Genomic DNA, 13,637 nt, shown 5'->3' with positions numbered 1-13,637 from the left:
TGCCCTCACCCCTGCTGTCTTCTGGCCCATGGTACTGATTTTATCTTCTCTGTGGATATTGACAAGACTGCCTTTGGATAGCTCAGACAACCTGGCAGCTTTGCTAATGAGGACAAGGGTTTGGGTGGTTTGGGTCTTGGTTCGATCTGCGTGAGTACAAAGAAACCTTTCAGCTTAGCTGTTATCAGAAGAATACAAGAACAGACATAGAACACAGTTTGGGGAAGGAAGCACAGACTCCCCTTTTTTATTGGGATGAACAACACCTTACTGTCTGGATGTCTTAACAGAGCTCACTGAGGAAGTTGCAACTCTAATAGTCAGGACATCAGGGTGGGGTGCGGGAGGAAGACCAATCCTGCTCATCTCAAATATTCCCAACACCATAGATCCATGACTGCCCTGTGTTTGAGGTCCCCCACCTCCACCCCAGCTTTTCTGGAGCTTCAAGGCAAATAATGCTTTTGCAGAAATACAGAAGGTCTATTAGTCTTGGTCTTTGATGTTGTCTTGGGATTTTTATTGATTGGGCTGATGTTGTGGGCAATGAGTCGTTTGACATTTCCGCATATGGGAATAGTATCTGAATGTCTGAGTTTCATCAGAGTTTTGCTAGCTTTCCTGCAGTGTGCACAGGTAATGAGACACCCCCTCCTCCCCCAGTCATTACCCTTTTACCTAAGTCCCTTCCCATGGGCTCTGTGGGTGACAGACCTTAGCAAAGGAATGACGGTAGGTGGCTTAAAATAACTGGCTATGACCTTTATAATGTTTCAAAAAGCTGATGCATTTATAAAAAAATGTGTATATTCCTTCTTGTTGTTGATATGTTTCTTTTATTTTTTTTCCCATTCATTATGCTTTCGTACTCAGGAAGTTGAGGTAGGTTTTGCCTTTTCAAACATATGTAGATACAGTATCAATCAAAATAGTTGCCAGATAAAATGTAAATTGTATCTCAGATCTTTAATCTCCATGGTAAATATTTGCTTTAAATTCAGCCAACCAGGAATATACACGTTTGTTTCTCGTGGGTATATGTGAGGGATGTAATTTATCAAATGTATATAAGCAGCCCGTTGACTGCCTTATCTCTTCTCATTAGTTACTCTACAAGTACGATTGCTGGTTATTATCTGTATTTTACTGGTGGGTTATTTATTGAAAGAGCTGAGAAACCCACATTGTTATTTTCTAAATCATTCTGTCTAAAGCCTGCAGGACTTTACACCAAATGTCAGACCAATTTATCAAAGAATAGCTCTATTCATGGTGAAAGCGATTTAGCGCGTGTGTACAAACATCCCCCCACCTGTGCTTACACACACCAGCAATCGTTATGGGAATTTCTCAGGGGCTGGATCGGCTTTCTTATATTTGAAACAATTCAGCAAGAATTTATCACGGGCTGTTGAGTGCTATACCTCAGGGAATATGCAGATAAGACTGTCCCTGTTCAGAAGTCACCTAGGCTCAGGTGAGTGTGGCTATGTTAGTGTGTGTTGGGGGGATGGGATCATACATACACCTTGAAATGCATTACAGCACACAGCTCCCGTCCCTGGTCAACCAAAGTCCCAGTGAATGATGTCTAAGATGGTCCAATTCACTGCTCAATCTGGACTGGGTGGTCGGTTGACCATTTCATTCAAGGGTGCATCTGGAGCTATTCCCAAGTGGTGGGTGAGGCAGGCTTGGCAGAGAATACTTCAACAAATAACTTGTTGCTGGCTCAGAAATACGAAGGGGCACAGCTCAGGGGTGAGGTCGCTGCATGGGAGGCTATGTCCCTTTCCCAACAGACAAACTGCTTTGTACCAGATAGTAGGTCAATCAGCAAGCACTTCCACTGTACAAAAGTTTAAAAAAACACACAGAAAAGTGTCCTAATCTAGAGCAGCACTCTTATAGAAGCCTGGCATGGAACTTCTATGAGCCATTTTAGGGAATCCCCCCAACCCCCATCCAATAACCCACTCTTGCCATTCCTCTGGAGCCAGTCAACTGGAATGAACCTTTGGAAAGTTTGGCTCCAGGCCTTTACAGGTCTTTTCATGGGTTTGTGCTTGGCAGAGTCAGCCTCCCTCTTGGAAGCTACTACAGGGAAATGCTGCTTCCCTATAGTAGAGAGACATACTTCTCTCTGTTGATTGACAGTGGCCCCACAGAAGACCCTGTAGGAATTTCCCCCCTCTCTGTAGCTTGCTTCTCTGCTCACGACTTTCTTGTACACCCCTGGTCAGGGCAAATGCAGCCCTCATTTATTTTCCATGCTGGTAATTTGTATTGTCTCAGGTTATCTTCAGATGGATCTGCAGGGCTCAAACAGTTTAGCTAAAATATGTATGAGGGAAAAATGCTCTGTTTCATGTGCGCTCGGTGGCTTTGATCCGTGGCATCTGAAGCTGTTGTATGCAATAAATTACGCCCTCATCTTCCCATTCAGCAGCCACAGCACTCGAGTCTCTGGCTTGGAATTTGCTTGCCTCTGCCACTAGCTCTTCCTCAGATTGACTTTCAAAGCCCTGGTAGCAGAAATAGGAAGCTCCCTGGGGGAGATTCAGGCTAAATTGTGTCAGCCATTTTGGGCTGTGGCACAAGGGAAAAGCAGCCATATTCGATTAGGCTATTGGACAGGTCCATCCATGGTGAGGGGACTTGGTCACACAGACCGTGCATGTGTTCTGGTCTCCTTTCATGTTAGGCACACTTCTAGCTTTCTCTAGAAGACTCATAGTAGAGTACAATGCCCTGGGTTGTCACCTGTGCATGACTGGCTTCAGGACCCTGAGAAACCAAAACCTGGAATATTCACATCTCTGAGGTAAACTCTGTAGTGTCTACATAGAATCTGCTCATGTTTTCCCCTTTGCATCATCCCTGGGTCACACATAATAATTAATATAGTGGAAATCCTATGTATGATTATTAGACCACATGGTCTAGGGAACAATTTATAAGAAAGTTGACTGTGTTCAGCACAAATGCAGGTGTTGTTCAAAGATGTTTGATGCTCGGTTGAATCTAGAGATGTGGCATCTATGGGTATGAAGAACTGACTGTATCGATGTGTATCTCCATACATATTAATGTGATTTGTGAATATACACAGATTATCAGTGTAATTTATAACATGCACCATGTGATATAAAAATACACATGCGAATGCATTTATAGATAACTTTATATACATTTGTGAGTATTGCAAATGTGTACATATATGTGTATATGTGTGTGTACTATGTGTTTATACTTATGTGTGTATCTGTGTGCCTGCGTGTATGCGTGTTTGTATATGTGTATATGTGCATATGATAAATGTGTGTATGTGCATGCACATACAAATCTTCTTTTTACGGGTACTGATCAGAAAAGAGTCCCTCTAGTACAAGTGAAACCTCAGTTAACTCCTTTGTACCAGCTATTCATTTATTAACCCCAGGGCTGTGTTCCTGGGGATGTTTAGCTAATGAATGGATGGAGAAGTAGATTTTTGTCCTTGCTGATACTCTAGCGTGGTGCAGTAGTTCCACCCAGTCTCTGACTCATCATTTGCTGTGAGCACCAACCATCAACCATCCTTTGCTCCATCTCAGACGCACAACAACCTATCATTTTCTCACGGGCAGTCAGGCCGACTCTTCAGGTATTTGCTGCCATGAAACAATGTAATGATTCAGTCATCAGTCAGTACACTCATGCTTGAGCCTCTGTTAAGACAGATAGGTTCTTGGAAGAGTCTTAACCGACCAGAGTTGGGGAGGTGTCCCTTATGGGATAGTACAGTAAAATAGAATTTGCCTTTCTTCCTACGAGTTGGCTGCACTGCAGAGCAAGCCTATGTACTTTTTGTCCAGGAGAAGCCTGATACCCATAGACCCTGCAGGATGGGCGAGAGCCGTATCCACATCGCTCTGTCTGGGTAGCACGTTCATGGGTATTATTGAGTCTAATAAATGACTGTATTTAGCTGTTTACTTTTCTAGTTAGGCTCATGTCTTAAAAGTGGCTATTTCTTGGCCCTTGAAAGTCTTTTTAAAAGAAACTCCATCATTAGATGACCACATTTCTAGTCAAGAGGCCAGTTCAGACAGACTCGCCCATCAAGCTTTTGATTATTCAGTAGCCTTCATCCTCATGTGAGTTTGAACAGGCATCAATTTTCCTAGGCTAGAAAAATGGTCAGAGGTGAGGACTCTTAGTGTCCAGGTCTCTGCTGGCATTGCACACGGCCCCTGAGGTCTTAGTAGCAGGACTACACCATTACACAGTGCAGCATCTGGGGGTGGGGCCAGGTGCCCTGTGGGTAGTCGACAGTAAGACCTGTGTTTTCATTTAGACAGAAAATGAAGGCCTAGCTTGTGCAAACTGGGTCTTGGTCCCTAGAGAGGAAACCAGCCCTGATATTGGTGGCCTGACAGTTTGGGAGTGTAGAGAGCTCTCCTAAGTCTCTGGAGCATCCCAGTGGTTAGGTAGGCGGGGCCCGAGGATGACGAGCAGAATCCCAGGGGAAGTCTGTACCTGGTATTCTTTCTTCTCTGGCTCTTTGCACCTTGCTGGTGCTACCTCATCAAAATGTCTCCTGGAGGAAATTAACCGAAGCCGCTGAGCCTGTGCGGGCTTCCCTGAGGCACTTGTACATGTTAGACTAGTGGTCATGCATGCTCTGACGCATCATACTCTGATCCTGGTGGCAGGTGTGACATCTAGAAGCCCCTCCCTGATGCCCACTGCCCATTCCCAAATGAGCTTTGTTGCGTGGAGTTTCACAGATCATGATCTTGGCTTCCGGTGTAGAGCACAAAGCTTTGGGAGCCCTGGGCCCTTCAGCCCGTGTTGTGATCCACTTTCCTTTAGCGCAGAGAAAGCAGCCCAATGCAGGGCGAAATTCCCCATCCCACTTGGCCTGACTGGGCAAGGAGATATTTGAAGGACTTACTTTTCCATAATGCGTTTCCATTCAAGGTACGCTTTCACATTTGCAGTAATTAGGCAGTCTTATTACAGTTGCAGCGGGTTTTTAAAAAAAAAAATTCTAAGGCAGATGCCAGCTTTTAGCGGCCTTATATTTAAGCCTGTGCTTTCTTCCCAGAAGAAAAATGTAAAAATAGCAATTAGAGTTAACCTGCGGAGTGACAAGGTCCAGAAGAATGGTTCAGATTCCATCCAAGTTCTCCAGTTCGCTAAAATCGTTAGGGGATAGTCTGTTCTCGGGACTTGTTCAACTCAGTCTAGGACATCAAAGAGAATGTAACATGTGAGATGAAAGTAAAGCAACACGTCTCAGGCTCTGGGCCCTTCTCCGATGGACATGCAGCTTTGGCTTCCAGAGTGTCCATGAATTAGGACAGCATGTCCAAGTGAAAATATTTCAGCAGATCCCCTACAGCACACTAGGACTTTACACCACCCTCTTTTCACAAGAAGAGTCCATCGTTTGGCAGCCTGAATAGTTTGTTATCTTTGTCCTCTATTGGCAAAAGCCAGTCCATTTTGGGTAATCTCTTGCCTTACCTTTGTGAACCATAGACTTTTCTGTAAGAGGCTTGTCTAAGGCTAAGAGGACATTAACCGTCAGACAGAAACATCGAGTGCCGAATATCTGATGTCCACACTTTACCCTGAGAACTGCTAGCCCTGGTGATCATGGCTGAGACAGCACAAACCCCAAATGTGGATTGAATTTAAAACAGTAAATTGGAGGGGCGATGTTGCAGGTAGATTATTCTAGACTTTCTCAATGATGGCTCTTGGGACAGATCTCAAGGCAAGTCAGAGGAACGGGACAGTTGCACCATAAACTTCAAGCTGGAACAAAGCGCACCAGTTCCTTAGAGTTAGAAATAGCTCAGTGTTGAGTTTCAGGGATCCAGGAAGGCTGCTTGCATTTCCTTGCACTCTGCCAAATGGAACCATTGGCCATGAAGGGTATGTTCTCATTAAACTCTAAATCTAGTTCCTAAAATCTCTGTGGGTTTGGGCGACCTCAACAAGGATCTAATATAGTCAGTAATTGAACAAGGAGGAGGTTCTTGAAACCCCCAGGAGATTGTGTGGGAGATGGCCTGACGCATGGGATAGTACAAACAATAATTTAAACCAATTGTACCCTTGGATGTAGACTAACTTCTCCAGGAGTCAAATCATTTCAGACAGCCTTTCAAAGGCATGTGGAGCACCTAGCCAAAACCACATGGCTCACAAACTGGCTATGAGCGGAAAAGGGCCAAATGTCCTCGAGGTGAGGTGGGGTGAGGTGGAACAGTATAGCCTCTTTGGCTTGTAAGCATGGGTGTGCAGGGGAGGGTGGGGCCAAAGGCGGTTGTTTGGGAGGGGCAGGGCTGCTGGAAGTAAGGAGAGTTAACAGAACCCTGAAGAACTAGTTTCTTGCAGTTTCAAAGTAATGAAGTGTCCACCTTGGCACATGTTTGATGCAGACTCCAGGCAGGAACTACTTGGCGATGCCGGGAACAGGGCATCCTTTGCTTTCTACCTCCTTCCTTCCCTAAAACAAAAGGCGTTAAGCTAAACACACACCCAGGGTCCTTTTAACATTTGCACGGCCCTCTGGTTTCAGGCTCTGTAAGTGTTAGGAAGCTGGAAGTGTGCAGCACAAGATATATGTCTCCCTGTAAAGGAAATGCTGACAGTTAAATTATCAGCTGTTACAAACACAGGGTCTTAATCATAAGTGAGAGCAGGCAGGCATCACCTACAGTATAATTGATAGCAAATATGCCTCACACTTAGGAGATGTCTGGGTTTATATGTCAAACCAAGACGAGCAGAGCTGTTTCTGTATCAGGCTGAAGTGTTTTTATAACTTCTAGTGTTTAGTGTATTCAATTTGAAAGGTGTGAACAGGGGAAATAAATTGATATGTTTGATTGCATCTTAGTGCTCGTTCCGGGGAGAAGATCTGTAAGCAGCAAGGGGTTTCCTTTGTGCTTTGGAATCCGGGGACAAGTCAGTTTTTACTCAGTTCAGCGTGAGGATTCTGACACCTGACCTTTGTGTTTTTCTCTCCTAGGATGACTATTTCAGAAACTGGAATCCCAACAAGCCCTTCGACCAAGGTAAAGGATGCGGCACTCTAGCTGGCCACACCGCGGGGAAATGTCAGCTCATTTTCCCTCCCTTGCATGCAGAGTTGATGGTCTCCCTCTCTCAGAGGCTTAGCTAGCTGTCTGGTTTCATTGACTTTGGGGCCTGAACTAAGTGGGGTGGTAGAAATTATTTTATCAAATTGGGCATTTGTCTGAGGCTATTTCCAGATAGATTTAAACATTAAAAAAAAAAAACAAAAAAAAAAACTTGAACTAGCCAGTGCAATTATTGATTGTTTTTTTTTTTTTTTTTTTTTTTTTTTTTTTTTTTTTTAAGGAAAGTGACTATCAAGCTTGTGAATTATGAGGCTAGCTGAACCCAGCAGTTTTATTCATAGAAGGTTCTGTGCTGAAAGATGTCCCTGCAATTCAATGATGGGGAAAAAGAATACTTCTGGGAGATTTTCATAGATACTTGGAATTATTTCTTAGATGTGTCCTTTATGGTTTTTGTTTTTGTTTTTTTTAAACAATTTAGTTATTTTGTATGTGTGAGAGAGTGTGTGTGTCTGTGTGTGTGTGTGCATGTGTGTGTATCTGTGCATGTAAGTGCACATGTGTGTATACATGTGTATCTGAGTATGTGTGTGTCTGTGTATGCATGTGTTTGCACATGTGTTCATGTGAGTGTGTGTGTGAAAAGCCATAGATGACTTTCAGGAGCCGGATCCCTCCTTCCCCATGTGGGTTACAGTGGTCAGATCATCTGGACAAGTAGGAAGTGCTTTTACCCTCGGAGCCATCTTGCCAAGCCCTATTCATAACGGCTTCTAAGTAGAAGCTCTTGCAGCATCTAGTCATGGACAGGTAAAGGTTAGCCTTGTCTTCTTGGGCTCTTCCCCCTCATCCCAGCAGCCATGGGACTGTTTTCATGGGGGCAGATGTAAGTCACTATGTCCTTGTGTGAGTCACTAGGACACAATGAGGGTCCACTTTGAATTGCTGTTCTGTTCTTGCTATCCTGTGTGTGGCAGCTCTTGGCATGGACACTGCAGGAATTGATACTAAGTTGTGTTGTGGATACGCATGTGCCATTAGGCCCGAAACCCAGAGGAGACTCGATCTGCTGGGCATATTTCCAATGGCTCAGAATTCTGAGCCTCAGCTTCAGTTCATTCACGACCCCTGGACTCTCCTTCTCTCATCAGCAAGACTGATGCTCAGATTTCCACGTGTTTGTCCCAAACCTTGAGGCAGTGCCACATTTTATCCAATCAGGCCCTCACACCTTCATCTATCCATCCACCTACCCACCTCACACATTTACTGAGTTCTCACTGTTTGCACAAATGCCAAGCCAAAGGGCCAAGCAAAGAGCCACTGGACCATGGTTAGTCCCCAAGAGCTGCTCAGAGGGAGGAGCAAGGAGCAAGAATGGGTATGACGTCAGTGGGATGTGCTAATGGCCACAGTGCAGGTGTGTGCAGGGAAGCATGCATAGCTGTGGAGAGGACTGTGGCAGGGGCTTGTGGGTCGGCGTGTTGGAGACAGTGGGTGGAGAGTGTGTGCAGACAGCTTCCCTTTGGAGGCTTTGTCTGGGTGACACATGCATTCTCCAGGGCCGTGGTCTTTTACAATCACTACATCATCTCAACAATTCATGGTAGCTTATATAAAGGTATTAGTCCTTTATGCGAAGCATTTCTTTATTTTTTCAAGTGTTTTTTAAAAAGAAGACTAGCCATTAATTTATGAAGAATTCTCATGGATGCAGAGTAACCCATTCCCTGCCTGTGTGTAACAGGGGAGTCTATCTGGTGACCTCCACTTCAGGCTCCCTGCTGTGGCTCAGCTCAGCTGTGAGGTACCCTGACCTGATGATGCTCTATGCTCAGTCACATCGATGGGTGCTTGTCCTCCAAGGATCTAGTAACTATCAGAGTTCCTCCCTCCCAGGGCTTGTAGACATGTAGATGCCATGGAAGGAAGGCACATCTGCTTTGTTAAGACACATGAGAGAAGAGAATATATAAAGACTAGTGTCTATGCCTCTTGGATGGATAAGTGATAACTCCTCTTGCTCTGATGGCCACACAGGGACTCTGAGTCCCAAGGGAAGCACAGCCTTCAAGCTTAGGCAAAAACTCCAGACAGGGCTTTGGCCATTGTTCTGAACAGAGCTCTGACCCTCTGTGCATGCTTGGAACCTTATGTTTGCTGAGATGAGCCCTCTCCCCATACCTCATGATGCTCAGGGGGTACAGATGGGAGTCCTCTGTATGGCTGCTTTGGCTATTTATATTCAGAGCCAGGGGAGGGTGGTAAGTCGAGGGTAGCCTTCCTTTAAAATATCAGCCCCAGCAGATGTCATCAACTGCCTTGTGTGCTGCTTAACAGAAATGGATAGTTACTGATGGCACTGGCAGCACGTCGTGAAATAAAAACCTCAGGCACTGACCGTGGGGCATTTCATCTTCTGGAAAGTAGGAAAGTTATGGAACGCCACAGAAATTATCAGAAGCACAAGGCCATTGCCATTCAGTCCTAGTGTGCTTTCTGCCGCTGTGATAAACACCACGACCCAAAGCAACTTGGGGAGGCCAGGGTTCATTTGACTTACAGGTTACGGTCCATCATGGAGGAAAGTCAGGCCAGGAACTCGAGCAGGATCCCAGAGGCAGGAACTGAAGCAGTGACCATGGGGGAATACTGCTGACTGGCTGGATCCCCCTGGCTTGCTCAGCCATCTTTTTTTTTTTTTTGTACAACTCAGGACCACCAGTCCAGGAAAAATACCACGTGTGGTAGACTGGGCCCTCCCAAGTAAAAAGTTACATCAAGGAGATCACATGGCCAGGTTAAATTTCCTTTCCCCTTATAAGGTCATGTCCAGCAGCACCTGGAATGCAAATGAGGCATCCCTAGAACCCTGGCCATTGATGTACACTCATCCCATAGCCCTGGCTCATTTCCAAAGGATTAAATAGCCTTCATTCCCCTCCCCTTCCCAATTAAACAAGCTGCTCAATGAAGCCTGCCTCCCAAGAAGTCTGCTCTTGTCTTGCTCGCCCATGTCCGGAGGTCTCCATCACCTCTAGCCACTCCCACCATTAAGGAGAAGGGGGCAGATTGACAACTACAGTTCGTAGGGTCCAAAGGAGAAAGATAGAATTTATGGAACTACCATACTGTCATTAAGGAAATAAAAAAAATGTGGCTTTGGGGTTTCAGAGTTAGGGATGAAAAAGCCATGTAGCAAATTCTAGTGAGTTACTTTGAAGCTTCCCAATCGTCCTTTTAGAAAAAGAACACTGAGGCTTGTTTGCATGGGAGTGTGGGAGGTTGTGTGTCTCTGTGTGCCTCTGTAACGACATGCTCACTTTAGCATGTTTAGAATGCAATTCTGCTGGTGTGTACATGTCTCAGAGCGATGGAGCACAGATGGGCTTAGATCTCTCCTGTAGCTGTGGTCCACTCAGGAATGAGCCTGCCAGTTGGTACTGGTATGAAGTCCCAAGTGATGGACAAACCATGTTAGGTCTCAGAGACTCAGCGTGGGACTGGTTAGAGACAAGTGCACATCTTTATAGAGAAGGACACAGACACGGATGTTTCAGGGACAGCACACAGACTTGGCTTTGAGGGTGATACTCCTTTGTTGAGCAGCCCAACAGGGGCTTACCCCCCCCCCCAGCAGACTCAGATGACAATAGAACAATAGAAATGTCCATGAATTCATCTCCAGATTTTCAAAAGGCCAGGGAGTCAAGAGCCGTAGTCCATGGTGACTCATGGCAGGAGAGAAGAAAACCCCGATACTGAGGTAATCTCTTGCCAACTTTCCAGCAAGCCCAAATGTTGTCCAAAAGCACAGAACATTCAGAGGAAAGTTTAACAAATAAGAGGGGAGGTATCATCTCAGTCTCCAGCTACCCTTTGGGTCCCAGAGGCCAGTGGGTACCCCACTGTGCCATGTTGCTGGCTGAAAGAGGGGTGTGGTCAAGAGAGTTCACTTATGAAATGTTTGGAGCTTTTCCGTTTGGATGACTCTGAAAATTTACACGTGCAACCAGACAGGTGCAGAGTCTCTGTGGCTTTCTTCTTGGTGTGGAATTTAACCTCCCCCTCCACAGAGCCTCTGATTTGCATCCATTCACCCTTGAAGACCAATTCTTCCGGCTCCATTCACCTTCCCTGAGCCTGGAACTGCTAAATTTCAGAGGCAGCTGGCCATGTTTGTGGGAAGCAACACGCTCATTTCCCCAGCTTCCTTACATTTCTCGTTTCCTGGACAACTTCGGGAAGACGTTTCCCCTAATCCAACACTTCTGATTCTCCTGCACTCTACCCTGCTTTCTATACCTCACTCCAGTGAAATTAATTCTTCTTCCTTCACTTCTTGTATGTCTTAACTCTGACAATGAAATAGCTATCATTTTTTAAAAAGAATTGGAGTATTGATTTTTAAATGTTGCAACTCAATTCTGGCAGGGAAGAGGACATTATTAATTCAAATATTGGTGTTCTTGGGTTTAACTTCATCTCATGGCTTTCAAATTGGATCAGGTTAAAAGTTTGGTGTTTTCCTCTGTCTGACTTTGCCTGTTTCACCTGTCTGAAATAAACCATCAGATGTGTAATATTGAAATCCCAAGGGAACCTCTCTCAGTCCTGTCTCCCATTTTCATTTTTCTAAAGGTGACAGCTTTCCTTTCCATGTCATCTGAGCATGTGTGCAAGGTGTTCCATTAAACTATGTTGTTTCACAGTAGAAAACAGTGTCTCTGTCTTTAACAGGCTCACGGTGCTCAGCATTAGCGTCTGACATTTTGTTTTTGTAGCTGGTTCCATTATGGTGTAGCGTTCCTGCAGGTGCTCTGTTTACTCTGACTCTCCCCACTGATGGATGACTTCACTGTCTCTCTCCTGTTTTGTTTTTTTGGGGTATTTTTTCTTAACATTCCCAACAGGTACACCGTACCCTGACTTTTCTGTCAAGCCATTAGGTCTCCAGGTAGTGGCATCTCCTAGAGGGGAGCCAGCGTACGATGTTGTACTGGCTAGTTTTATGTCAACTTGACACAAGCTAGAGTCATTTTGGAAGAGGGAACCTCAGTTGGAAAAATGTCCTCACCGGACTGGCTTGTGGGCAGGCCCGTGGTGCATGTTCTTAATTAATGGTTGATGGGGGAGGGCCTAGCCTATGGTGGTGACTGGTAGTCCTGGGTTGTGTAAGAAAGCCGGCTGGGTAAGCTAAGGAGCAAGCCAGTAGTTAGCACTTCTCTATGGCATCTGCATCAGCTCCTGCCTCCAGGTTCCTGCCCTGTTAGAGTTTCTGCCCTGGGTGATGGACCATAGTGAGACTCTAAGTTGCCATAAACCTTTCCACCCCAAGTTATTTATTGTCACGGTGTTTAACCACAGAGATAGTAACCCCAACTAAGACAACCACAACGATGCCGGTATTAAAATGGCTGGCTTTGGCAAACCCCATGTCCTCCCTTAACTTGAGGTTGCCTGTCACCGATATAAAGGTTTCTCAGACCCTTGCAATCATGAACGCTAAGTTCTGAGAGCATCCTTCTGTATATGTTTTCTCATAGAGGAAAGACAAATGAAACACTCAAAACATAATGTTCTTCTTTTTAAAGCTACAGGCTAACCAATGAGGTATGAATATAACTTCAATAAAACCAGTAGAATTAAATGGGCCTTTTAACCACCAGGGAGGGGAGAGGCATTTAGTGTAAGCAGAAAGAAAGGCCCAAGCAGGGGCTGGTTTCTTATCTCAGAGTCCTATGGGACCTTGCAGGGGTGTGAAGGATAGGGAAGGGGGTGAAGGGCTCCTGGTTAGATCTTGGCTGAGATGTACCACCATTCCTCAGTGCCCCCATTGATATACCCTTTACTTCCTCATCTGTAGAGAGGCACTACCGTGTGATTCCATCTCCATAGAGATTTGTGAAAGTGGTTATGCTCCCAAGGGCTGTGGGGCTGTTGGGTGTAGAATGTCCCTAATGAATCCGTGCCCCTTCCAGTCTAATCTGCGAGGTGCACTTGTGCAGGATCCCATCCTCCCCCAGTGTGGGGACAAATGTGCCTGTCATGCTCTGGGACCCTCTGGCCTCTGCAATCTCTTAACTCCAAATGGGGGAAGGATAATGGAGTCATGAGGGCAGTAAAAACCTCATCTTGTGTTCATGGACATTGTAGCTTCTTGTTTCCACAGATGAGCCTCCTCAGAACATCCATTCCATTCTAAAGCCATGCTCATAACTCCCCTCAAACTTATTTGCTAATAGATTTTATTCAAGAGGGGCGTGCTACATACGATTCTGTACTGCGGGTGGGCCAACGGCCTCTGGATTGATTGCATTGTGTTTGTTGAGCCACAGCGAGCCAGCTTTGGCTTAGATGAATTCTCAACAGAGTAAAATATGTCAGCTGAATTTAAAAGCCCATCCATATTGCTGGTTTACCTCCCTTCTAGGAGTGTGTAGAGTAGATCTGTGTTTTTCTCCATTTGCGCAGAAGGGAGATGGCTGCCTAAGAAAATGCTGGACCATACTCCATGCCTAAAACCGAAGCATC

At 45.3% G+C, this 13,637-nt stretch overlaps 1 protein-coding gene across 5 annotated transcripts in view; it reads left to right on the top strand.

Moving 5' to 3' along the window:
* Positions 1-13,637, top strand: part of Spock1 (sparc/osteonectin, cwcv and kazal-like domains proteoglycan 1) — a 487,138-nt gene that overhangs the window by 205,147 nt on the left and 268,354 nt on the right. For 3 of the 5 annotated variants that reach the window (NM_001166464.1, NM_001166466.1, NM_009262.3), the window contains exons 3-4: positions 874-882; positions 7,031-7,076. In NM_001166464.1, coding sequence (NP_001159936.1) covers positions 874-882; positions 7,031-7,076 — 55 coding nt within the window. The remainder of the gene's footprint in view (positions 1-873; positions 883-7,030; positions 7,077-13,637) is intronic. The other 2 variants (NM_001166465.1, NM_001166463.1) reach the window with 1 other exon arrangement.

This window comes from Mus musculus, chromosome 13 (genome assembly GCF_000001635.26).
Source record: "Mus musculus strain C57BL/6J chromosome 13, GRCm38.p6 C57BL/6J".
Lineage (NCBI taxonomy): Eukaryota > Metazoa > Chordata > Mammalia > Rodentia > Muridae > Mus > Mus musculus.
Note: the sequence above shows the minus strand (reverse complement) of the source record. Positions and strands in the feature narration are given on the sequence as shown.